The 27,977-nt window shown below is 44.8% G+C and overlaps 1 protein-coding gene and 1 pseudogene across 1 annotated transcript; both read left to right on the top strand.

Moving 5' to 3' along the window:
• Nucleotides 1-11,016, top strand: part of LOC147965531 (uncharacterized) — a 90,617-nt pseudogene extending 79,601 nt beyond the window's left edge.
• Nucleotides 11,017-11,786: 770 nt separating this feature from the next.
• LOC125516810 (putative protein phosphatase 2C 23) lies at nt 11,787-12,653 on the top strand. The gene has a single exon (XM_087527664.1). The coding sequence runs from the start codon at nt 12,438-12,440 to the stop codon at nt 12,651-12,653; it is 216 nt and encodes a 71-aa protein (XP_087383790.1). The 5' UTR covers nt 11,787-12,437.
• The last annotated feature ends 15,324 nt before the right edge of the window (nt 12,654-27,977 follow it).

Below are 27,977 nucleotides of genomic sequence, written 5' to 3'. Positions count from 1 at the left end.
ATTTTCTCAACGAATAAGACCAGGGAGACTTGGACCCTAGGTAAAGAAATGAAACAGGAGGGCACGACGTAGGGGGGCGCACCCACCCCCACCAGGCGCGCCCTCCACCCTCATGGGCCCCCTGTTGCTCCACCGACGTACTCCTTCCTCCTATATATATCCACGTACCCCCAAACGATCAGATACGGAGCCAAAACCCTAATTCCACCGCCGTAACTTTCTGTATCCACGAGATCCCATCTTGGGGCCTGTTCCGAAGCTCCGCCGGAGGGGGCATCGATCACGAAGGGCTTCTACATCAACACCATAGCCTCTCCGATGAAGTGTGAGTAGTTTACCTCAGACCTACAGGTCCATAATTAGTAGCTAGATGGCTTCTTCTCTCTTTTCGGATCTCAATACAATGTTCTCCCCCTCTCTTGTGGAGATCTATTAGATGTAATCTTCTTTTTGCGGTGTGTTTGTTGAGACCGATGAATTGTGGGTTTATGATCAAGTCTATCTATGAATAATATTTGAATCTTCTCTGAATTCTTTTTTGTATGATTGGTTATCTTTGCAAGTCTCTTCGAATTATCTGTTTGGTTTGGCCTACTAGATTGATCTTTCTTGCAATGGGAGACGTGCTTAGCTTTGGGTTCAATCTTGCGGTGTCCTTTCCCGGTGACAGTAAGGGCAGCAAGGCACGTATTGTATTGTTGCCATCGAGGATAACAAGATGGGGTTTTCTTCATATTGCATGAGTCTATCCCTCTACATCATGTCATCTTGCTTAAGGCGTTACTCTGTTTTTAACTTAATACTCTAGATGCATGCTGAATAGCGGTCGATGAGTGGAGTAATAGTAGTAGATGTAGGCAGGAGTCGGTCTACTTGTCCCGGACGTGATACCTATATACATGATCATGCCTAGATATTGTCATAACTATGCTCAATTCTGTAAATTGCTCAACAGTAATTTGTTCACCCACCGTAGAATACTAAAGCTCTCGAGAGAAGCCACTAGTGAAACCTATGGCCCCCGGGTCTATCTTCATCATATTAATCTCCTACTACTTAGTTATTTCCTTTGCTATTTACTTTGCCTTTATTTTACTTTGCATCTTTTATCATAAAAATACCAAAAATATTATCTTATCATATCTATCAGATCTCACTCTCAAAAGTGGCCCTATAGGGATTGACACCTATTTGCGTTGGTTGCGAGGATTTATTTTTTTTGTGCAGGTGCGAGGGACTCGCGCGTAGCCTCCTACTGGATTGATTCCTTGGTTCGCAAAAACTGAGGGAAATACTTACGCTACTTTGCTGCATCATCCCTTCCTCTTCGGGGAAACCAACGCAGTGCTCAAGAGGTAGCAGTACCCAAGCACCGGTCCACCCACATACCAAATTATCAAAGTACCGAACGTGAATCATATGAACGTGATGAAAACTAGCTTGACGATATTCCCATGTGTCCTCGAGAGCGCTTTACATCATATAAGAGTTTGTCCAGGCTTCTCCTTTGCTACAAAAGGATTGGGCCACCTTGCTACACTTTATTTACTTTTGTTACTTGTTGCTCGTTACAAATTATCCTATCACAAAACTATCTGTTACCACTTATTTCAGTACTTGCAGAGAATACCTTGCTGGAAACCGCTTATCATTTCCTTCTGCTCCTCGTTGGGTTGAAACTCTTACTTATCGAAAGGACTACGATAGATCCCCTATACTTGTGGGTCATCATTCATGTTGATGCTCGACCTAGTAATAACAATGATTTAGAGATTGAACCTGATGTTGATCTTAATTACCCACAATCATAGAATCAATGTCATGATAAGAGAGACTTCGTTGTTAGGAAGCACGGTAAAGAAAGAGAACCTCATCAACTACTTCCCAGTACCCACATGTTATCAAGCCCTAACCATGCAGTGTTTGAGGATTGAAACTAATGCATAAAAACTGGGTAATAAGGGATACGATCAAAGTTTTACTTGCCTTGCTGACGGTATGAAAACCCTAGAGATTCGTAGTAGCGAGCCTCGCACTCCGGAAACTCTATCATGAACAAACAATAGCATACATAAACACTCAAGCATAATATGCAAGGGTAAAACTCAAATGTAAAGATCCAAACTGAAGTTCAAATGAGGAGCTTTGATTTGCAAAAAGAAACAATCGAATCAGAGCTATGAAACTCAAACTATGATCAAAAGAAGTTCAAATTCAAATCTGCTTGAAACCAAATTTTAAATTGTCAAAACCATGTTCAACTTGATTATCTGGATAGAGGGGAACAAGAGGAAAATTTTGGCGTTGGTTTCACTTGATTTGGATAAACGAGCAAAAAGTAACGAAGGTTTGAAGTTCAGGGACTAATATGTGATAAAAGTATTCATGGATAGGTCCCTGACTGAAATTAAACTAAAAAGAAAATCCTAACGAACAAATGTTCGTAAACAGAGGCTAACGAACGAACATGTTCGCTAACAGAGAGGATCGGGTGAACGTTCGCTAATTAGCGAACCCAAACAAAAAAATAAAACTGATCTATAAAAAAAATAAACCGAGCGGGTTTTCTCCGGTTTTTACCGGTTCGGTCGGGAAAAACCGATGGCTGCGGCGGCAGCGGTGGCGCGGCGGAGGTGGGTGGCGGGGTGAAGAGAGGGGTCGGGGCGGCTTATAAAGGCGGGGGCGGGGCGGCGGCCGGCTTGGAGGAGGGGCAAGCGGGATGGCGGCGAGGCAGAGTTAGGCTCGGACTCTTGCCGGCGGCGGGCGGGACTCCACGCGAGGAGGCGGTGGCGGTGGCTGGGCCGGCCCAGGAAGGATTTTTTTTATAAAAAATCAAAACCGCCGCACAAGAAAAATCCTAATAAAATATAAAAAATCCTTAAAACCCCATAAACAATTTTCACCGTCCAAACGTAATATTTAGGACAAGATGAACATTTTTCTGGCCTAAAATGCAAGTTTTAAAAAATGCAAGTTTTTCTCTAACTCAAATAAAATAGCAAATAAACTACAAATAAAATAGTAATTTGATTTTTAAATTTCTTCTCCAATATTTCTCTTTTGTTGAAGAAGTCATATTATCTTCTCTCATTTATTTTTGTTATTGAAAATAATTGGAGGGAAAATATTAAAATCAAATTGATCCTTTTTTCAAATTTGAAATAAATTCAAATAAGAAAAATTTGTGAAACTTCCAACTCTCTCCTTCGGTCCTTGAGTTGCTTAAGATTTCTAGGATCACAACCAAAAGTAAATAAAAAAATATGATATGCATATGATGACCTATGTATAACATCCAAATTGAAAATTGGGATGTTACAGATGTTGATAACTCATGGTCGTGAAGTGAATAAGAAGGGCGCATGTCTCAAAATTTCATTTATCTCTGTTTTAAAAATTGAGCTCTGGCACCTCTGCAAATCACTGCTTTCCTCTGCGAAGGGACTATCTTTTTACTTTTATGTTGTGTCATCACCTTCTATAAACAAGCGCCAGAAACTGAGTAGAGCACAACGGTCATGATTTATGCATTGTGTATAGCTAATGTTGGATGCATCATGACTGGATCTTTTCTACCATGAATTACAATGTTTAGTCACTGCTTGAACTTCGGATATGCTCTGCATTTATGTTTTGCGGTCTCAGAAAGGGCTAGCGAGATACCATTATTGTAATATTATATCATGGTTGTTTTGACAAAGTGTTGCTGTTTGAGATATCTTATTATTGCTCGCAAGCTGATTATGTCATTGATATGAATCATTATAATCTTGAAGATTTATTGTTGATATGGTTAGTTATAATGTTGGCTAAAAACCTGGGTGTTGTTTAAGCTTATTTATGCAAAGAAGAGCAAAAGAGTTCGTAAAAGTTTTTCTTTCTCACTTTCAGTTTATCAACTGAATTGCTTGAGGACAAGCAAATGTTTAAGCTTGGGGGAGTTGATACGTCTCCAACGTATCTACTTTTTCTCACGCTTTTCCTCTTGTTTTGGACTCTAATTTGCATGATTTGAATGAAACTAACCCCGGACTGACACTGTTTTTAGCAGAACTACCATTGTGTTGTTTTTGTGCAAAAATAAAAGTTCTCAGAATGGAACGAAAATTTTTGAGGATTTTTTATACCGATAATAAGAATTTCTGGAGCCAAGACCCACTGGAGAGGGGCCATAGGTGGGCACAACCCACCAGGGTGCGCCCCCCTCTCCTAGCGCCCAGGTGGGTTGTACCCACCTGGTGGCCCCGCTGATGACCCCCTGATACTACAAAATCACATTATTCCAGAAAAAATCAGGGAAAAAGAATTATCGTGATCCAGGAGACGGAGCCACCGCCAAGCCCTGTTCTTCCTCGGGAGGGCAGATCTGGAGTCCGTTTGGGGCTTTGGAGAGGGGGATCTTCGTTCTTCGTCGTCACCAACCCTTCTCCATCGCCAATTCCATGATGCTCCCCACCAGGAGTGAGTAATTCCTTCGTAGGCTCGCTGGTCGGTGAGGATTTGGATGAGATTCATCATGTAATCGAGTTAGTTTTGTTAGGGCATGATCCCTAGTATCCACTATGTTCTTAGATTGATGTTGCTATAACTTTGCTATGCATAATGCTTGTCACTTTGGGCCCGGGTGCCATGATTTCAGATCTGAACCGTTTATGAATTCATTATTATATCCATGTTTTAGATCTGATCTTGCAAGTTATAGTCACCTACTACGGTTATGATCCGGCAACCCCGGAGTGACAACAACCGGGCCCACTCTCGGTGATGACCGTAGTTTGAGGAGTTCATGTATTCACTATGTGTTAATGCTTTGTTCCGGTTCTCTATTAAAAGGAGGGCTTAATATCCCTTAGTTTCCAATATGGACCCCGTAGCCATGGGAGGGTAGGACAAAAGATGCCATGCAAGTTCTTTTAAAAAATCACGTATGACTCTTTACGGAATACATGCCTACATTATGTCGATGAACTGGAGCTAGTGCCGTATCGCCCTAGGTTATAACTGTCACATGATGAATATCATCCAACAAGTCACTGATCCAATGCCTATGAATTTATCCTTATTGTTTCTGCTAAGTTACTAGTACTGCTATCATCACTGTTACACTTGCTACAAACTACTTCTATCACTGTTATTGTTACCGTTGCTATTGTCACTACTATCAAAACTATCAAACTACTTTGCTACGGATCATATTGCTGCAGATAATTAATCTCCAGGTGTGGTTGAATTGACAACTCAGCTGCTAATACCTTCAAATATTCTTTGGCTCCCCTTGTGTCAAATCTATAAATTGGGGTTGAATACTCTACCCTCAAAAACTGTTGCGATCCCCTATACTTGTGGGTTATCAGACCCCAGCCATCGCCCGTTACACACGGTTCAATGTACATTAATACAGGGCGTTACTGATAACGCCATCTATAAAGAGGTATAAATGATCTTAAAGACTGCGGAGTGAATGCCTGACCGTTGCCATCCTGAGTGGCTTTAGGTCTTCTGCACTCTGAGTGGTTTCTTGTATGGTCAAGCGACCTCTTCTTGGTTGAATGGAATTGGGGTATCCGAGTGAGATAATTGGTCGAGTCGATTGCATTTCAAGGCGATTTCAGTTGGTATGCTTTGTTTTACTTTGATTGTTCTTGACTCTAGGGTAGGGACCTTGGGTAGGACGTCTATGTCGGGCCTATGACCCTACCCTAGGTTAATGGCATCATCACCAATGACGATGATGAACCCCTCCATGATTGTGTCTAGATTGGATCTGGTGGTTCTGAAACTTGCGGCGGCTGGAATTGTGTTTCATCGACTGTCCTAGGATTTCTGGATTTTCAGGGTATTTATAGAGCAAAGAGGCGGTGAGGGAGGTGGACTAGGTGGGCAAAACCCACCAGGACGCGCCTGGGCCCCCAGGCGCGCCCAAGTGGGTTGTGCTCTCCTCGAAGCCCCCTCTGGTACTTCTTTGGCCCAACATGTGTCTTCCGGTCGAGAAAAATCTCCAAAAAGTTTCGCCGCGTTTGGACTCCGTTTGGTATTGATTTTCTGTAAAGTAAAAAACAAGCAAAAAATAGCAACTTGCACTGGGCACTATGTCAATAGGTTAGTCCCATAAAATAGTATAAAGTTGCTATAAAATGATTGTAAAACATCCAAGAATGATAATTTAACAGCATGGAACAATCAAAAATTATAGATACGTTAGAGATGTATCAATGGTGTTCTTGAAAATGTTGATGGAGATTGCTCTCCCCAAGAAGGGAGAGTTGTTGGTGATGATGACGATGATTTCCCCCTCCGGGAGGGAAATTGCCCCGGCGGAATTGCTCTGTCGGAGGGCAAAAGTCCTCCTGCCCAAGTTCCGCCTCGAGACGGCAGCGCTCCATCCCGAAAGACATTTCTTTATTTTTTTTCTAGATCAAAATGACTTATATACCATAAGAGGGGCACCGGAGGTGGGCCGAGAAGGGCACAACCCACTAGGGCGTGCCCAGGTGGGGTGTGCCCACTTGGTGGCCCCCCTCTGGTAGTTATTTGCTCCATTATTTTTCATATATTCCAAAACAATTCTCCGTAAGTTTTCAACTCATTTGGAGATGTGTAGAATAGGTGACTCTGACGTAGCCTTTTCAGGTCCAGAATTCCAGCAACCGGCATTCTCCCTCTTTGTGTAAATCTTGCATATTATGAGAGAAAAGACATTAGGATTACTCCATAAAGCATTATTATGCATAAAACATTGTAAATAATAGTAGGAAAACATGATGCAAGATGGAGGTATCACACGTGCATATGAGTTTTGCACTGAATCAAATATTCCATGATCATAGTAGTTACAACATAGAATATAAACTCTTAATTATGAACATAGAAATATAATAATACAATATTATTGCATCTAGGGCATACTTCCAACACATCAATCGTCACATTGAGGTGTCCTTCTTTTTTTGCATGGTTCGAACGTATGCGAGCGGTTTGAGGGTTGGTGTTGGAGATGCCCTTACTTCTTTTTTGCATGATAATATATTTCTCATTTAAGGAATAAAGATCAAGTTACAAGGCACATAAACACCGACCTTACATGACTAAAAAGATAGGATAGTACTACGCAAAATACTAGCGCCTATCCCTCTCCTTCGACACCACCGAAGCGGCCACCAAAGGGAAAGGGGACATCACCTCTTCACCCGAGCTCGACGCGGCTCCATCACCGATCTGCAGCTTTACAGACCTCCAAAGTAGTTTGTCAGAAGTAAAACAATTGTCGTTGAAAGAATCAGACCATGGCAACATGTCCTCGGACATGGCATCGAACTCCAAATCTGACCCCCCCCCCCCCGCACGATGATGACGTTGGAGGAGGAAACCAGAACCGTCAGCCACCAACCACAAACCCAGCACAAGATGCACCATCTTTCAGCTGTCACATGCGTAAACAACCGTCCTCCTGTACTCTTGGACGACAAAACCTCTCTGCTCCATCATGACGTCGGAGACAACGTCGCAGCAACAGGGACAGAGCAGAAGGAGAGACGCACCTGATGGAGCCGTCTCGACCGCCTCGCCGACACCATCCATGAACCCTAACGCCGCCGATCTGAAGGATCGGCACACACACAATGCCATCAACTCCGAGACGCTGCCATGAAGGGCACCGCCGGTGTGGGAGTGGACCTAAGGCAGATTTATTCGTCCGGGTGGCACTCCCATCACCCCAACGGCACACTAGGACCTACAAATCCAAACCCTAATTACATATCAAAGGAACGGGCCCCCTCCCTCCTGCCGCCGGAGCAGCAGCCGGAGGGAGATAGGCCAGCGCTGTGGCCGGTTGAGATCGATGGAAGAAGATCGCCTTCCTAGTCGGCCCGTGGCGGCGGCTAGGTTATGAAAAATCCGATGCCCTTACTTCTTGGGATGTAATCTTTATGAGCATGAGCCTTTGGCTGGGCCATACGTACCGGTTGGCCTACCTCATATGTAATTCCCTGGCATTTTATATTAAAATATATGACACCAATATCTTACCAAATATGTGGAAGAATTGCTTCACTTCAGAATGACTGAATGAGTGAAACTGACATCTTAAAAAAATAAGTGAAACCGATATCTTCCAAAATATGTGAAACTGATTTCTTACAAAATATGCAAACTAGATTTGTAAGAAAGCGATTTCACTCATTTAAAAAAATTGATTTTACTAATTACAGTAAACCCGGTTTCGCTCAATTCAGAGAAATAATTTCATTCATTTTGAGTGAAATTAGTTTTTTTTGAAATTAGTGAAGTATATTTCATAATTTTGATTGATTTCACATATTCTAGTTTCTGTTTTGTTTCATAAATATCATATTCACACAACAGTTTCACAAACAGAGTGAAGTAAGTGGATTGAAACATTGCAATTTAAATATGTTGAAACGTGTCCATGATTGTTCTTGTTCTATTGATATTGGCGTCGGGAGTTCAAATATATAAAAAGTTTAAGAAACAAAAATATATTTCCCAATATATGAATGATTTAAATGATCAAAGAGAAAATAAAAGGATGAATTTATTGCGTGAGAGAGGGGAGAGGGTGAACATGGCATATCATGTATTTGAGTCAGAAAAAGAAATAGATGGAACCATGCATGCATCTTATCTCTGCACATGATGGGAAACTAGTGAAGAAAAACACCAACACGCAAACTCGGGAAAGGAACAAATGCAAACAAAGGTAGTACTGGGACTGGGATACTTTACTCGGTGGCGTTATCTTATTGGCTAATGGGTTGCCGGTAGGTATCGCCATTGCCAGAAATGTCTTTGCGTGTGTTAAGAATAGAATAGAATAGAATAGAATAGAATAGAATAGTTTATTGCGTGTGTTGATGGATGAAGTGGCTACATACTCATATGAGTCACTCATTTCGGAAATCTCTATTCAAGTCCCTGAAGGGCTTATACTTCCGAATCCAAAAGAAAATCGCAACAAGTTTTGTGTAAAACTTCATAAGTCACTCTATGACTTGAAATTGTCGGAAATCATATGGTACTACCGACTAAATGAGTTCCTTCTTCAAAAGGATTACTCAAAGAATGATGATTGCTTATGTGTTAATAAGGGAATCCCAAATTTGATTTCCTCATATCACTTAGTGTATATCGATGATTTCATCATCAATGTCTCTAAAGGACCTAAAAATACATAAAATCATCTCAAGACGGAAAATTTGGATTCAACCAAATTTAGCTTAAGCTTACAACTTGATAAGGTAATATCCAATACATATCAGTCTACATATATATCCAATACATATACGAGAAGTTCAATGTGGATATATCATACCAATAAAAGACATGTAATATGGTCATACTACCCCTGATAAGGTACAAATCCATTCATACCTAGGGGTGATACTGAAGTGATATCAAGACCTGAAGTTCTATATCTCACTAATGTCAAAGCACTCATATAATTCCAAACTATGTCAGGCCTGACACTATATTTGCTATCTTTGTTCAGAGTGCAACCCCCAACAAAAGGTATATATGGATGATATAAGAAATATTAGCTTATATCTCAAGCTCACAATAATTCTTGGATATTTCCATCAGGAAATACAAGATATGACCATGATATGATATAATGATATTGGCTCTTTCTTTGATCCTAACAATGCCATATCAATGACTGAATTTGCTAGAATAGCCTTCATATGGAAGTCATCTAAATGGGATTTAATGGCTATTTCTAGTTATCATTCTGACATAATTGCTTTATCTAAAAAATAGTGCAAAATATGCATGGCTTAGCAGAATGATTAACCACACTCAAAATCATGTGGTTAAGATTCATCAGAATCACATAACTTGATTTATCAAGACTCTACCACTTGTGTTACTCAAAAACTATAGGTTATATGAAAAGCAATATCATAAAGTACATTGCTCAAAAATTACTTATCCTCATGAATTATAGAAATTGAGGAAACAATATGCAAACAACATACTTTGAAAATCCTACAGATTATTCATAACGTCATGATCATATCAATGGAATTTGTATTACACATCTCCAGGTTTGCAGAGTTCAGGGGGAGTAATTTCCCAAATCTATAACCTATTAACAATCTTAAGATTGCATATATTGTACTCTTTTTCCCTTCATGAGTTTTCCCTAATGGTTTCTTATAAAGGTTTTTAACGAGACAATATAAACACAAGTGCCCATATATGTCATACATTTTCTCCTTATATTTTTCCCACTTGGTTTTAAAGGAGTTTTCAATGGCATATCATATCGCACTCTTTTCCCTTATGAGTTTTCTATCAAAGTTTCTCATAATGGTTTTAAATGAGGCAATATCTTATCAAACATCATATGGCATACTTTCTATTTTCCCTATCGGGTTTTTTTAAAGAAAGTACTCAAGACATATTAATTGTTCTCTAAACTCATCGATGAGTTTTCTCCTTTCTTCACAGGTTTTTCTCATATGAGTTATCAAGAGACAATAATCATTATATGTTGCATCATTTTCTCCTTATTATTTTACCCACTGGGTTTAAAGGATTTTTAGCAACATATCTGCACTATTCTCCTCATATTTTTCCCACAGGGTTTTTGGAGGAGACATTCAAGATTATTCAAAGAATTTGTCAAGGTGATGGATATACCAAAGAAGAGGCGTTGTACAAGGGGGAGTGTTAAGAATAGAATAGTTGCTTATTAATAAAGCTAATTAGGATTAAGTTAACTGTTAGATAGGTTGCTTGGTTCTCAAGCAACCATGTACTTAATTGGCTCTCAAGGCAACTATGTAATTCCTTGGCTCCCAAGTAACTTTGAGTTTACTTGACTCCCAAGTAACATGTGTACTTCCGCCCAGGTATAAATACCCCGCTTCTATCATCAATAAAGACTAATGGTTCATTCATATATCTATTTCCATTCGCTCATCTCTCTCGATTCTCTTTACAGCGTGGGCGGTGGAGGACGACGTGGTGGAGAAGCTCAGACCCGAGTGCTAGCGCGGTGGAGCAGCTCCCACTTGGAACGGGGATGCAAAAGAAAAGGAGTTGTTTTTGAGATGACGGGGATGCACAATTGGGGGATACTAGCTTGTCTCCTAGATTTAGATAACGATAGTGGATTACGTTTTTTGGACAGTGCATTACGTGGGCAGGGCTGTTTCTTTTTTTAAGTATCAGTACAGACATAAGCGCTCATATACACGCGCATACACTCACCCCCTATGAACGCACACATGCACACCCTATCCCTATGAGCACCTCCGATAGACTGAGCCGGCATATCATCTTGAGATTTACTAAGTCACTGTAGGCGCATCGTCGTCGACGGGAACGTCTCCTCCCACTGAAAGCGCATCGCCGAAAAGCCTAAAATAAATTCAGGAATAATGCGAGCACCAGGATTTGAACCCTGATGGGCAGGGCTGTTTCTCTGCGTGGTTAATGAACTGGTCCATTTGAACGTGAACTGAACTGGAGCAGTCCATGGGCCGCGCGATGCAGAACGCGGATCGACTGAACATGACCGGGAAAACGGAACGAAATCGGTCGGGGCCCCAAGTCGGACTGGGAATCCTGGTTCATGACAAACACGGACCTTGTGGGTAGTCGAGACTCAAGTCCGACCCAACGCAAGGCAATATAAGGCGAGCATACAGAGTTGATATCACCTTAGGTGGGCAATGGGCAATGCACACGGGAGACGCTCTCCTCGATCTACCACTACAAATCATCCCCAAGAGATCAAACCCTCAGCCAAGAACGCGGCCATGGAGACGCTGGAGCCGATCCAGCAAACCCTGGGCGAGATCGACAAACGGATCCCCGACACCCTCCGCACCGCGTTTGGCCTCGAGAAGCGAGCCTCGCGCTCCTCCGAGGACGCCATCGCCAGCTTCTTCGCGCTGTATCTAGAGCCGCCGCATCCTCGGGAGTGCCGCGAGCACGACGGCGACGAGCCACGGGCTCTGAGGATGAACTGGGCCTCATGCTACGCATCGCGCCACAACGAGGATGCGCACTTCGGGCACGACGAGGCCGGCGTCGTCGGCGTGGCGGATGGCGCGGCTGGTACCGCAACAAAGGCGTGGACGCCGGCGCGTTCTCGCGCAGGCTCATGACGAGCGCCTTGCTGCAGGTGCTCGCGACCGAGCCCAACCCGCCCGTCTGCCTGTACACGCTGCTGGAGCGGGCGTACGAGGAAACGGTCGCCTCGGCCGTGGACGGGGGGTCGACGGCGGTCATGCTCTCGCTCGCCGGCACGGCTCTCAAATGGGCGTTCATCGGCGACAGCGCGTTCGCCGTGTTCCAAGACGGCAGGCTCGAACCGTTCGCAGCGGCAGCAGAGGCGTTTCAACTGCCCGTTCCATCTCAATGCGACCGGCAAAGGGGAGCGCGTGAACAAAGCCGACGTCGGGCAAATGGCGGTGAGACACGGGGACGTCGTGGTGCTCGGGACAGACAGGCTGTTCGACAACATGTTCGACGCGGAGCTGGAGGTGGTCGTGCGGATGGGCATGTCGCTGGGCTTGTCGCCCAAGAACATGGCGGACGTCGTCGCGGGCATCGCTTACGAGATGTCGACGAGCAAAACCAGAGACTCGCCGTACAGCGCCGACAGCCGGAGGCTAATGTAACGCCCTCGATGCGGCTATATCTCCCACGTGTCGAAGCACGACTTAGAGGCATAACCGCATTGAAAGCAATGTCGCAAGTGAGGTAATCTTCACACAACCCATGTAATACATAAGGGAAAGAGATACATAGTTGGCTTACAATCGCCACTTCACACAATACAAGAATAAAACATTACATCATCCAGATACAATCAAGGTCCGACTACGGAACCAAAATAAAAGAAGACTACCCCAAATGCTACACAGATCCCCGATCGTCCCGACTGGGCTCCACTACTGATCAACTGGAAACGGAACAACACAAAGAACGAGATCTTCATCGAGCTCCTCTGTGAGCTTGGTTGCATCATCTGCATGGTCCAACGGCACCTGCAAACTGGTTTTGGAAGTATCTGTGAGCCACGGGGACTCAGCAATCTCGCACCCTCGCGATCAAGACTATTTAAGATTATGGGTAAGGTAAAGATATGAGGTGGAGCTGAAGCAAGCGACTAGCATATATGGTGGCTAACATACGCAAATGAGAGCGAGAAGAGAAGGCAAGGCACGAGCGAAAAACTATGATCAAGAAGTGATCCTATAAGAACCTATGTCAAGCATTACTCCAACACCGTGTTCACTTCCCGGACTCCGCCGAGAAGAGACCATCACAGTTACACACGCGGGTGATGTATTTTAATTAAGGTCAACTTTAGGTTTTCTACAACCGGACATTAACAAATTCCCATCTGCCCATAACCGCGGGCACGGCTTTCGAAATTTCAAATCCCTACAGGGGGTCCCAACTTAGCCCATGACAAGCTCTCACGGTCAATGAAGGAATAGACCTTCTCCCGAAACGTTCTGATCAGGCTCGGTATCTCGGTTCTTCAAGACACTTCGACAGGTTAAAACAATTCCAGCAACACTGCCCGAATGTGCCGACAAATCCCGATAGGATTTGCACATATCTCGTTCTCAGGGCACACTCAGATGAGACTAGCTACGAGTAAAACCAAACCTCAAGTTGCCCCAAGGTGGCCCCGCAGGCAGCTCAGTTCGGACCAACACTCAGAGGAGCACTGGAACGGGGGGGTTAAAATAAAGATGACCCTTGGGCTGGCCGACCCAAGGGAAAGAAAAGGCTAGGTGGAGAATGGTAAAACCAATGTTGGGCATTGCTGGAGAAGTTTTATTCAAGGCGAACTGTCAAGGGGTTCCCATTATCACCCAACTGTGTAAGGAACGCAAAATCCGGGAACATAACACCGATATGACGGAAACTAGGGCGGCAAGAGTGGAACAAAACACTAGGCATAAGGCCGAGCCTTCCACCCTTTACCAAGTATATAGATGCATTAAATTAAATAAGAGATATTTTGATATCCCAACAAGTAAACATGTTCTAACAAGGAACAACATCTCCATGTTCCAACAAGGAACAAACTTCAGTCTTCACCTGCAACTAACAACGCTATAAGAGGGGCTGAGCAAAGCGATAACATAGCCAAACAACGGTTTGCTAGGACAAGGTGGGTTAGAGGCTTGGTTCAACAATATGGGTGGCATGATAAGAAAGTGGTAGGTATCGCAGCATAGGCATAGCAAAAGAGCGAGCAACTAGCAAGCAAAGATAGAAGTGATTTCGAGGGTATGGTCATCTTGCCTGAAATCCCGCAAGGAAGAAGAACGAGTCCATGAAGAAGATAAACGGACATAGACGAACGGGTCCTCACAAACGCGACGTTACCGGAACCAACCCGAGGAAGCAAATACCGGAAAGAAGCACACAATACAGTAAACAACCAACACAAGAACATGGTATGACATGCGGGATGCGGTATGCGATGCATATGCATGATTTGACAAGAAATGAATGAACCTGGACTCAACTTGGAAATCCAAGTGTGTCACTGGAAAGATGAGATGAAATCGCTTGAAACCGATATAAAGAACGCCGGAATCGGAGTTACGGTTTGGGAATGGCAAGCAATTCAAATATGGCACCGGTCCGCGATTTACAGCAAGTAGCCAACTAAATGCAATGAGATGAACATGCTACAGCATCCAAACATGGCAACAAAATACATGGCAGGAATCCATTCATGATGCTTAACAAAAGACTAGCACTGAGCTACGGCCAATTCATCCACTAACAGGTTCAAACAAGCATGGCAAAAATACATTTGGTAAACAGATTTCAGACTTAGTGAAATTAACACAACCCTAGAATATCAGATCAGATAGCACTCTTCGGAGTATGAAAACTATATGCTACAGGGCCTGAAAATGTCAAAGTAAAGCATGGCATAGAGTTACTCAAAGAGCTTAACAAAAGTCCCTTAGTGACCTTGAGCCAAAAGGGATCAGAAAATACATTTGCAAGCATGTGAACATGGCAAAAACATAATCAGTTCTTAGACTTAGTGAAAACTGGGACATGCAAAACAAATATCAAGTAGGCATGTTTACGAGCTCGATGCACTCACTACAGAGCATGTCATGACAATCTAAGCATACACCCATCAAGAATACACATTATACAAGCTAGACATGGCAAAAACAACAACATGGCATGAACGGATCAACTACAACATCATCGGCAAAATCGCTAACAAGTAGACAATCTGCCCAGATTCACGAAATAGCAAAAGTAGAGCTCGATTGACTCAAGCTAGGGTGCTCCATAATTGCAAACAAATAAATGGATGGATAGAGAACTACAAGATTAACAAATCATCCTTAGTGATCATCCTCAAAAGAGGCACGGATCACCTAAGAAACAACATGAACATATGGCATCATGAGATAAACAGAACATGGACTTAGTGGAAATGCTAAGTCCCTGAAATCAGCATTACCAAGTGCACCACTTCGCAAGTTTGTGCTAGTCACCACACACATCACAAAAATACATGGATGGCACCAATGGAAAGATGGCAAAACCTATAACAAAACATATGTAGAGCTCATGGGCATATCATGCACACAATAATCATGGCAAAATGACAAATATCTAAATGGAGTAGCAGATTTGACAATTAACTCAACTAGCACTCTTCTAACAGCATTTCGGGTATCAAGATGAACTCAAATGAAAATGATGCAATGAGATGAAATGATGTGTTCTCTGAGACGAACATTTTGATATGCTATATGCATGAATCGGAGCTACGGATGCAGAGATACGACATGATGAATATTGCACAAAATTAGGGTTAGGGAGGCAAAAGTCAACCGCGTTTTTGGATCTAGATCCAGATCCGGGCTGCGCGGAAAACGAGGTTCGCCAGGGACGAAGAACGCGGCGGCCGGAGTGGAGGGGCTCGCCGGGGTGCGCCAGCGACGGAGAGGAGGACGGCGGCGTCGGGCGCGGTGGTCGGTGGTGGCGCCGGAAGCGGATGGCGGCGGCGGGCGGCGAGGTGCGAGGCGGTGGCGCAGGAGGCCGGCGCGGGCGGCGCGGTGGCCGGCGCGCTCGGCCGAGGCGGCGGAGCTCGGCCGGCGAGGGAGACGCGGGAGCGGGCGCGGCTCTCCTCGGGCGGCGGCGGTTGGGCCCCGCGGGCTCGCCCCGGGCCTGGGCAGGCCGCGCGGCTGGGAGGTGCGGGGAGGCCAGGGCGGTGCCAAGTGGCGTGGCCTGGTTGGAGGAGAGGGGCCGCGCGGCGACGTGGCATGCTCTGATTCGCCGGGGTGGCGCGTCCAGCAGACATGTCCGGCGCGGAATGGACGTGTCCGGCGGCGCGAGGAGGGAGATGGCTAGGGTTCATCCGCGAAATGATCCGAAATTTCGGGGAGGGGCACATATTTATAGGTAGAGGGAGCTAGGAGAGTCCAAATGAGGTGCGGCTTTTGGCCACGCGATCGTGATCGAACGACCGAGATGATGGAGGAGGTTTAGATGGGTTTTGGGCCAAATTGGAAGGGTGTTGGGCTGCAACACACACGAGGCCTTTTCGGTCCCTCGGTTAACCGTTGGAGTATCAAAGGAAGTCCAAATGGTACGAAACTTGACAGGTGGTCTACCGGTAGTAAACCAAGGCCGCTTGGCAGGTCTCGGTCCAATCCAGAAATGTTTAATCACCACACACGAAAGAAAGGTAGAAATGACCACCGGAGGAGAATGAAGCGCCGGAATGCAAAACGGACAACGGGGAAAATGCTCAGATGCATGAGACGAACATGTATGCAAATGAAATGCACATGATGACATAATATGCAAATGCATGACACGCAAGCAATGACAAGGCAACAACAGCGAATAACTGCACGACACATGGCACATCGGTCTCGGGGCGTTACAACACTCCACCACTACGAGAGGATCTCGTCCCGAGATCTAGAATGGCACCGGAGGGAAAACGGAAAAGGAAGAGAAACGGTAAAACTAAGTTGCTTCTTTGACAAACGAGTGAAACCAAAGAACCTTGAAAAGGGTAAACCATTTCGAGAAAAGAATACAACGGAGATAAATAAAGTTGATAGCACTCCGTTAGCAAAGAGGAACAAGGAAGAACAACTTTGGGCAGCACTCCGATAGAGAAAGGATGCAAGGCTTGATAAGGCGAAAAGAACTTGAGCAAAAAGGAGAGAACACTCCGGTTAAAAGGATAAGCATGATAAGGACAAGAAGAAGGTTTGAAGAGAGCAGCAACACAATGCCTCCGGAAAAAAATTAAGAATGGAATGGAATGAACGAAGGGAAATAAGATCTTGAGGGAGCACGCTTACAACAAATGCTAGAACGGAGTTTTTGGAAAACCAACAACGAAAAGAATAATCTTGATACGGTCTTATGGAATACATCTCAAATTATGAGGTGACAGCCTGCCACTCACGGAAAAAGAATTGGATTGGAATGAACAAGGAGACGAGAAAGTATTTCACCGAGAGGATAAAGAAGAACTTGGGTCCTTTATAAGCACCATGGATAGCAACAATCCTCAAGGAGGGCTTTTGGTGAAATATAACCCAAGATAAATCCAACGAAGAGGTTGATGGATTTAAAATATCTCATACTTGATAACTTGTGAATCATGAAAACATGAACTCAAATTATCAAGAATGACATAATACCACCTCCAATGATACGGAAGAAAGAATTGTACTCCGAATTGCAAGATGAAGAAAACTTGAGCTTCTTAGAAAAGAATCTCGATGAACACTTCGAGAATAAATTAAATCATAGATGAACCATCATGTAGAACCTCCGTGAAGAAACTCCGGTAACAAAAGGACAACGAGAAGAAAAAGGAAGTTGAAAACACGAGGTGAAACCTTGTAATGCTTAGATGAAGCTTTGGAATGGTATAATTGAAATAACTTTGAACTCCGGAAAAGAAAAATGGACAACTTGAATCAAGAATTTGATGAACCTCCGGAATAAGGAATTAATCACTTGGATGAACAAAAATAAGAATTACGTTATGCGTAGCCTCCACCAATTAAATTGATGACAATCAACGGATTTGGCATACTACTTATTATCGAAGAAAAGATTAAGATAGATGTCGTGCCAACTTGGGAAGGTATTGAACGAACCACCAGAAGGGTTGAAACAACAAATAAATTGATATGATAAAGAAGGAAGAGAAAACTTGGTAAGATTGAAGAACGCAAGCTGAAAGCTAGAATGAATAAACCTGAAATGATGGCCTTCGGAGAATCAAACTGAAAATACTCTGAATTACTCCGGATGGGTGAAAAGAAATTCTCACAATCGAAAACAATTATGAGAGGATGGCAGAGAATGGGGCAAGATTTAAAAGAAACTCTTCTTCGGACTTCAAAATCTGAGAATGACGATGAGAAACACCACCAAATTGTTGAGATACTCCGGGATGAAAAATGGAAGGTTGATCCAACAATGAAAAGAATTATAAGATCTTGGAGAAAGGCATTTGACTGATGATAACTCATTCTTACGTCAAACTTTGACAAGAATTTGAGAGTAACACCGGGAAAATAGAAGAGTCAGGTAAGATCCTGGCAAAATACCTGTGGGTTAGGGCCCACTCAAAAGAAACACCGTTGAAATGATTACTTGAAAAGAGAGATTGCATTGGTTGAATTAAAAGGCTTGAATGAGATAACAACCTCGAGATATGTTGAACGGATCTTGAATGACAAGACGAGCCTTCTGAGATATCTTCGGCACTCCCGAACAAATGAATAGCGAGAAGTGAATTATTATGAGGTGCACCGGTATGAGAAGGTATTTGAAACGAGGAAAAAGGGATGTGAGATCAACAAAGCTTGACTTGAAACCACCGGAGAAGGAAAAGAACGAAGAATGATGAGCTTGAAGCTCCATTAGAATCTTCATGAGAAACACCGGATAAGAACATTGAAGAAAAAGAATGGAGAGGCTTCACATCAATAATATGGATACTCGATTAAGAAATATGAGTCCTTGAAGAAAAAGGGTGGGTGGGTGGGAAAAACAAAGGAAACTTGGGGACGGATGAAACAAACACCGTTGAGAAGAAGTGATAATTGATCTTGCGAATGTTAAAATGATCGGATCCACTTGAAGAGAGACACACCGGTTGGAAAGAATTGACATGACAATCTCGATTATCATGAAGGATTGGTATTCACATAGAAATATGGGAAACACCGCTTGGAGAAGGTATGGAATCAACACTTGACATTGAAGTAACTCGAATACCACAACTCAAAACAAAACAAGGATTGGCATGCAGAATAAGCCGGAACAAACATATGATAGAGATTTCGTCCGAAGTTTTCGTGGTGGGGCCTACACGGGCTCGATCGTACAGCACCATCATGTACAAGGCAGTGCACATGACATACGAAGCGTCCCCGAGTCGGCATAGCCAAGGACTCTTCAAGACACAACGAGACCACTGTAAAACCGACCGTGAATAGGCGGACCACTAGACGTCGAACCCCAATTTCATATCATACATCTGTCAGAAAAATATCCTAAGAGCTCCTTGAATTCCCACTTATAAACTCCCGAACCTTTCCGGTTATGCAATCAGGTGTTGGGGATATAGGGGAAGCATAATATCTCACCCAAATCTAGCAAATCCTACATCCAGCTGTATCCATCCTTCAACACATAACCGAGAAAAACTTCGGAAACCATCTACATCACCTTCGAAAAGCATCCGTTATACAAGTTATGGCAATACTCCCGAACTCCCGCCCCAGTACTGGGTGGCGTCGAGGTTATCTCACCAACGAACTGCATAAAAGAGATTTTTGATGTCGGCGTACTAAACTCAGGTATTCCAGAACTGCAACGATAAAATTATGACGACAACACCTCGGAGCTCAACTCCCCGAGACACTGCCACAAAACCCCTGACAGGAGGCACCAAGACAATGTTCTCGTCATAAAACCATCGGAACGATTCCAAGATACCCGCGTGATCCTAAAAAATTTTTAGTGAAATTTGAGAAGAGAAGAGTCAAAACTCTACGTCAGGAAGCCTTACCAGAGCGATGAGGAGACTGGGAAGTAAAAACAATTCCTAAACTCTCCGATATATAATTCCTAAATGACTCAAAACATTTTTCTAGACTCAACTCGTCCGCTAATAACGATCAAGCAATGGGGCTCCTAAGGTCGGGATGGCTCTGATTACCAACTTGTAACGCCCTCGATGCGGCTATATCTCCCACGTGTCGAAGCACGACTTAGAGGCATAACCGCATTGAAAGCAATGTTGCAAGTGAGGTAATCTTCACACAAGCCATGTAATACATAAGGGAAAGAGATACATAGTTGGCTTACAAATCGCCACTTCACACAATACAAGAATAAAACATTACATCATCCAGATACAATCAAGGTCCGACTACGGAACCAAAATAAAAGAACACTACCCCAAATGCTACACAGATCCCTGATCGTCCCGACTGGGCTCCACTACTGATCAACTGGAAACGGAACAACACAAAGAACGAGATCTTCATCGAGCTCCTCTGTGAGCTTGGTTGCGTCATCTGCACGGTCCAACGGCACCTGCAAACTGGTTTTGGAAGTATCTGTGAGCCACGGGGACTCAGCAATCTCGCACCCTCACGATCAAGACTATTTAAGCTTATGGGTAAGGTAAAGATATGAGGTGGAGCTGCAGCAAGCGACTAGCATATATGGTGGCTAATATACGCAAATGAGAGCGAGAAGAGAAGGCAAGGCACGAGCGAAAAACTATGATCAAGAAGTGATCCTATAACAACCTACGTCAAGCATTACTCCAACACCGTGTTCACTTCCCGGACTCCGCCGAGAAGAGACCATCATGGTTACACACGTGGTTGATGTATTTTAATTAAGGTCAACTTCAGGTTTTCTACAACCGGACATTAACAAATTCCCATCTGCCCCGGGCACGGCTTTCGAAAGTTCAAATCCCTGTAGGGGGTCCCAACTTAGCCCATGACAAGCTCTCACGGTCAACGAAGGAATAGACCTTCTCCCGAGACGTTCCGATCAGGCTCGATATCTCGGTTCTTCAAGACACTTCGACAGGTTAAAACAATTCCAGCAACACCGCCCGAATGTGCCGACAAATCCCGATAGGAGCTGCACATATCTCATTCTCAGGGCACACTCAGATGAGACTAGCTACGAGTAAAACCAAACCTCAAGTTGCCCCGAGGTGGCCCCGCAGGCAGCTCAGTTCGGACCAACACTCAGAGGAGCACTGGCCCGAGGGGGTTAAAATAAAGATGACCCTTGGGCTGGCCGACCCAAGGGAAAGAAAAGGCTAGGTGGCGAATGGTAAAACCAATGTTGGGCATTGCTGGAGAAGTTTTATTCAAGGGGAACTGTCAAGGGGTTCCCATTATCACCCAACCGCGTAAGGAACGCAAAATCCGGGTACATAACATCGATATGACGGAAACTAGGGCGGCAAGAGTGGAACAAAACACCAGGCATAAGGCCGAGCCTTCCACCCTTTACCAAGTATATAGACACATTAAATTAAATAAGAGATATTGTGATATCCCAACAAGTAAACATGTTCTAACAAGGAACAACATCTCCATGTTCCAACAAGGAACAAACTTCAATCTTCACCTGCAACTAACAACAGTATAAGAGGGGCTGAGCAAAGCGATAACATAGCCAAACAACGGTTTGCTACGACAAGGTGGGTTAGAGGCTTGGTTCAACAATATGGGTGGCATGATAAGAAAGTGGTAGGTATCGCAGCATAGGCATAGCAAAAGAGCGAGCAACTAGCAAGCAAAGATAGAAGTGATTTCGAGGGTATGGTCATCTTGCCTGAAATCCCGCAAGGAAGAAGAACGAGTCCATGAAGAAGAGAAACGGACGTAGACGAACGGGTCCTCACAAACGCGACGTTACTGGAACCAACCCGAGGAAGCAAACACCGGAAAGAAGCACACAACATAGTAAACAACCAACACAAGAACATGGTATGACATACGGGATGCGGTATGCGATGCATATGCATGATTTGACAAGAGATGAATGAACCTGGCCTCAACATGGAAATCCAAGTGTGCCACTGGAAAGATGAGATGAAATCGCTTGAAAACGATATAAAGAACGCCGGAATCGGAGTTACGGTTTGAGAATGGCAAGCAATTCAAATATGGCACCGGTCTGCGATTTACAGCAAGTAGCCAACTAAATGCAACGAGATGAACATGCTACAGCATCCAAACATGGCAAAAAAATACATGGCAGGAATCCATTCATGATTCTTAACAAAAGACTAGCACTGAGCTACGGCCAATTCATCCACTAACAGGTTCAAACAAGCATGGCAAAAATGTATTTGGTAAACAGATTTCAGACTTAGTGAAATTAACACAAGCCTGGAATATCAGATCAGATAGCACTCTTCGGAGCATAAAAACTATATGCTACAGGGCCTGAACATGTCAAAGTAAAGCATGGCATGGAGCTACTCAAAGAGATTAACAAAAGTCCCTTAGTGACCTTGAGCCAAAAGGGATCAGAAAATACATTTGCAAGCATGTGAACATGGCAAAAATATAATCAGTTCTTAGACTTAGTGAAAACTGGGACATGCAAAACAGATATCAAGTAGGCATGTTTACGAGCTCGATGCACTCACTACCGAGCATGTCATGACAATCTAAGCATACACCCATCAATAATACACATTATACAAGCTAGACATGGCAAGAACAACAACATGGCATGCACGGATCAACTACAACATCATCGGCAAAATCGCTAACAAGTAGACAATCTGCCCAGGTTCGCGAAATAGCAAAAGTAGAGCTCGATTGACTCAAGCTAGGGTGCTCCATAATTGCAAACGAAGACATGGATGGATAGAGCACTACAAGATTAACAAATCATCATTACTGATCATCCTCAAAAGAGGCACGGATCACCTAAGAAACAAAATGAACATATGGCATCATGAGATAAACAGATCAAGGACTTAGTGGAAATGCTAAGTCCCTGAAATCAGCATTACCAAGTGCACCACTTCGCAAGCTTGTGCTAGTCACCACACACATCACAAAAATACATGGATGGCACCACTAGAAAGATGGCAAAACTTACAACAAAATATATGTAGAGCTCATGGGCATATCATGCACACAATAATCATGGCAAAATGACAAATATCTAAATGGAGCAGCAGATCTGACAATTAACTCAACTAGCAATCTTCTAACAGCATTTCGGGCATCAAGATGAACTCAAATGAAAATGATGCAGTGAGATGAAATGATGTGCTCTCTGAGGCGAACATTTTGATATGCTATATGCATGAATCGGAGCTACGGATGCAGAGATACGACATGATGAATATTGCAAAAAATTAGGGTTAGGGAGGCAAAAGTCAACCGCGTTTTTGGATCTAGATCCAGATCCGGGCTGCGCGGAAAACGAGGTTCACCGGGGACGAAGAACGCGGAGGCCGAAGTGGAGGGGCTCGCTGGGGTGCGCCAGCGATGGAGAGGGGGACGGCGGCGTCGGGCGCGGTGGTCGGTGGCGGCGCCGGAAGCGGATGGCGGCGGCGGGTGGCGAGGTGCGAGGCGGCGGCGCAGGAGGCCGGCGCGGGCGGGGCGGTGGACGTCGCGCTCGGCCGAGGCGGCGGAGCTCGGTCGTCGAGGGAGACGCGGGAGCGGGTGCGGCTCTCCGCGGGCGGCGGTGGCGGTTGGGCCCTTGGGCTCGCCCCGGGCCTGGGCGGGCCGCGCGGCTGGGAGGCGCGGGGAGGCCAGGGCGGTGCCAAGTTGCATGGACTGGTTGGAGGAGAGGGGCGGCACGGCGACGTGGCGCGCTCTGATTCGCTGGGGTGACGCATCCGGCGGACATGTCCGGCGCGGAATGGACGTGTCCGGCGGCGCGAGGAGGGAGATGGCTAGGGTTCATCCGCGAAATGATCCGAAATTTCGGGGAGGGGCACATATTTATAGGTAGAGGGAGCTAGGAGAGTCCAAATGAGGTGCGGGTTTCGGCCACGCGATCGTGATCGAACGACCGAGATGATGGAGGAGGTTTAGGTGGGTTTTGGGCCAAATTGGAAAGGTGTTGGGCTGCAACACACACGAGGCCTTTTCGGTCCCTCGGTTAACCGTTGGAGTATCAAACGAAGTCCAAATGGTACGAAACTTGATAGGCAGTCTACCGGTAGTAAACCAAGGCCGCTTGGCAAGTCTCGGTCCAATCCGGAAATGTTTAATCACCACACACGAAAGAAAGGTAGAAATGACCACCGGAGGAGAATGAAGCGCCAGAATGCAAAACGGACAACGGGGAAAATGCTCAGATGCATGAGACAAACATGTATGCAAATGAAATGCACATGATGACATGATATGCAAATGCATGACACGCAAGAAATGACAAGGCAACAACAGCGAATAACTGCACGACACCTGGCACAGCGGTCTCGTGGCGTTACAGCTAAAAGGAGACCACCGCCGCGGTGGGAAGCCAGACGATATCACTTCTTCCGTGCGTTGTGAGTCTTGGGGACAAGAACTGTCATCCATGGACATGTAAAGGAGTTTCCAACTAGAAATCAGGTCTTTGGGAAAATGAAACATGTGTGTACGTTCCTCCTCAATCGATCATAGAGGGCTTGGAATCTATGACCTGTAGAGATTCAGTAGAGCTCCTCGAGTCAGGTGGCTATTGCCTTCTATGGAACTATCATCCATGGCCATGGATTTGGACTGAAACGCCATGGATGCGTTTGATAGGCTCCATCCCCCAACAAGCCTACCTGAGAATCTGGCGGACGGTGCAGAATATGAAATTATGAAATCTTATATTCGAAATTGATATATTACTTCACTAATTTCAAAAAACTAATTTCACCCAAAATGAATGAAAACAGTTTTTTGAACTGAGTGAAATCGGATTTTTCGAATTGAGTGAAACCGGGTTTACTGTAATTAGTGAAATCACTTTTTTACAAATCTTGTTTGCATATTTTTTAAGAAATCGGTCTCACATATGTCGGATATGGGGTTCCGGCAAACCCTTAAAATTCGAACACTTTGGTGCGCGCGAAGTCTTTTCCTTCCACCGATCTACGCCCTAACTCGCTAAAATCTCGTGGACGAACACGACGAACTCACAACGCGGAAAGACACAAGATTTATACTGGTTAGGGCCACCGTTGTGGTGTAATACCCTACTCCAGTGTGGTGGTGGATTGCCTCTTGGGCTGATGATGAACAGTACAATAGGAAGAACAGCGTCCTGGGGTTGAGGTGTTCTTGTGCTTGGCTAACTTGTGTGGTTGAGAGTGATCCCAGATCTCCTCGTCCCCTGCCTATGGTGGTGGCTAGTTATACTTATAGAGGCCCTGATCCTCTTCCTAAATCTTGAGAGGGAAGGGAGCCAACAATGGCGGGCCAATTTGAAGGGGGACAGCTAGTACAAGCCATCCTGACAAAAGTGGTCTTCGCCTGCCAAAGGCTCTGGTGGTGACGCCGTCTTGGGCTCCATGATGACCTCCGTCTTGCCGTCCTTCTGGTCTCGGTCTTGTTGCACCAAAATGGCAACCTTTGCCTGATGCCTCGATACTCCTCGCCTGCGCTGGTTTCCTTAGCACCAAACAAGAAATAAGGACGTTGTGCGCGCTAACGCCCGCCTGGTGTCGATTGTCATGGCTCACGTCACGAGAGCCTCGTGAGGTTCGCCTCGCCTTGATATCTTCGCTCCTCGTGAGCCTGCCTGACTAGGCCGCTTCAGAGGAGGTCTTGTGTCGTCCGCCTCGCGAGGCTTGGCCCCTAGCGATGGTCTTGAATGCATTGTTTGTTGGGGAACGTAGTAACTTCAAAAAAAATTCCTACGCACACTCAAGATCATGGTGATGCATAGCAACGAGAGGGGAGAGTGTGTCCACATACCCTCATAGACCGAAAACGGAAGCGTTAGCACAACGCGGTTGATGTAGTCGTACGTCTTCACTATCCGACCGATCAAGTACCAAACACACGGCACCTCCGAGTTCTGCACACATTCAACTCGATGACGTCCTCGAACTCCGATCCAGCCGAGTGTTGAGGGAGAGTTTCGTCAGCACGACGGCGTGGTGGTGATGATGATGTTCTACCGACGCAGGGCTTCACCTAAGCACCGCCACGATATGATCGAGGTGGATTATGGTGAAGGGGAGCACCGCACACGGCTAAGAGATCAAGAGATCAATTGTTGTGTCTTTGTGGTGCCCCCTGCCCCCGTATATAAAGGAGTGGAGGAGGGGGAGGGCCTGCCCTCTCTATGGCGCGCCCTAGGGGAGTCCTACTCCCACCGGGAGTAGGATTCCCCCTTTCCTAGTAGAACTAGGAGCCCTTCCAAGTAGTAGGAGTAGGAGGGAAGGAAAGGCAAGGGAAAAGGAGAAGGAAGGAAGGGGGCGCCCCCTCCCTAGTCCAATTCGGACCGCCCATGGGGAGGGGTGCGGCCACCCTTTGAGGCCTTTCTCTCCTTTCCCGTATGGCCCATTAAGGCCCAATACGAATTCCCGTAACTTCCCAGTACTCCCGAAAATACCCGAATCACTAGGAACCTTTCTGATGTTCGAATATAGTCGTCCAATATATCGATCTTTACGTCTCGACCATTTCGAGACTCCTCGTCATGTCCCCGATCTCATCCAGGACTCCGAACTCCTTCGGTACATCAAAACACATAAACTCATAATATAACCGTCATCAAACTTTAAGCGTGCGGACCCTACGGGTTCGAGAACTATGTAGACATGACCGAGACACGTCTCCGGTCAATAACCAATAGCGGAACCTAGATGCTCATATTGGCTCCCACATATTCTACGAAGATCTTTATCGGTTAGACCACATAACTACATACGTTGTTCCCTTTGTCATCGGTATGTTACTTGCCCGAGATTCGATCGTCGGTATCTCAATACCTAGTTCAATCTCATTACCGGCAAGTCTCTTTACTCGTTCCGTAATACATCATCCCACAACCAACTCATTAGTTGCAATGCTTGCAAGGCTTATAGTGATGTGCATTACCGAGTGGCCCAGAGATACCTCTCCGACAATCAGAGTGACAAATCCTAATCTCAAAATACGCCAACCCAACAAGTACCTTCGGAGACACCTGTAGAGCACCTTTATAATCACCCAGTTACGTTGTGAAGTTTGGTGGCACACAAAGTGTTCCTCCGGTAAACGGGAGTTGCATAATCTCATAGTCATAGGAACATGTATAAGCCATGAAGAAAGCAATAGCAACAAACTAAACGATCAAGTGCTAAGCTAACGGAATGGGTCAAGTCAATCACATCATTCTCCTAATGATGTGATCCCGTTAATCAAATGACAACTCATGTCTATGGTTAGGAAACATAACCATCTTTAATCAACGAGCTAGTCAAGTAGAGGCATACTAGTGACACTCTGTTTGTCATATATTATGTTTCCGGCTAATACAATTCTAGCATGAATAATAAACATTTATCATGATATAAGGAAATAAATAATAACTTTATTATTGCCTCTAGGGCATATTTCCTTCAGTCTCCCACTTGCACTAGAGTCAATAATCTAGTTCACATCGCCATGTGATTTAATACCAATAGTTCGCACCACCATGTGATTAACACCCATAGTTCACATCGACATGTGACCAACACCCAAAGGGTTTACTATAGTCAATAATCTAGTTCACATCGCTATGTGATTAACACCCAAAGAGTGCTAAGGTGTGATCATGTTTTGCTTGTGAGAGAATTTTAGTCAACGGGTCTGCCACATTTAGATCCGTAAGTATTTTGCAAATTTCTATGTCAACAATGCTCTGCATGGAGCTACTCTAGCTAATTGCTCCCACTTTCAATATGTATCCAGGTTGAGATTTAGAGTCATCTGGATCAG

Source organism: Triticum urartu, chromosome 6A (genome assembly GCF_056163025.1).
Source record: "Triticum urartu cultivar PI428250 chromosome 6A, HENAU_Tu73, whole genome shotgun sequence".
Taxonomy (NCBI): Eukaryota; Viridiplantae; Streptophyta; class Magnoliopsida; order Poales; family Poaceae; genus Triticum; species Triticum urartu.
The sequence above is the reverse complement of the archived record's forward strand: the minus strand, read 5'-3'. Positions and strand labels throughout refer to the sequence as shown.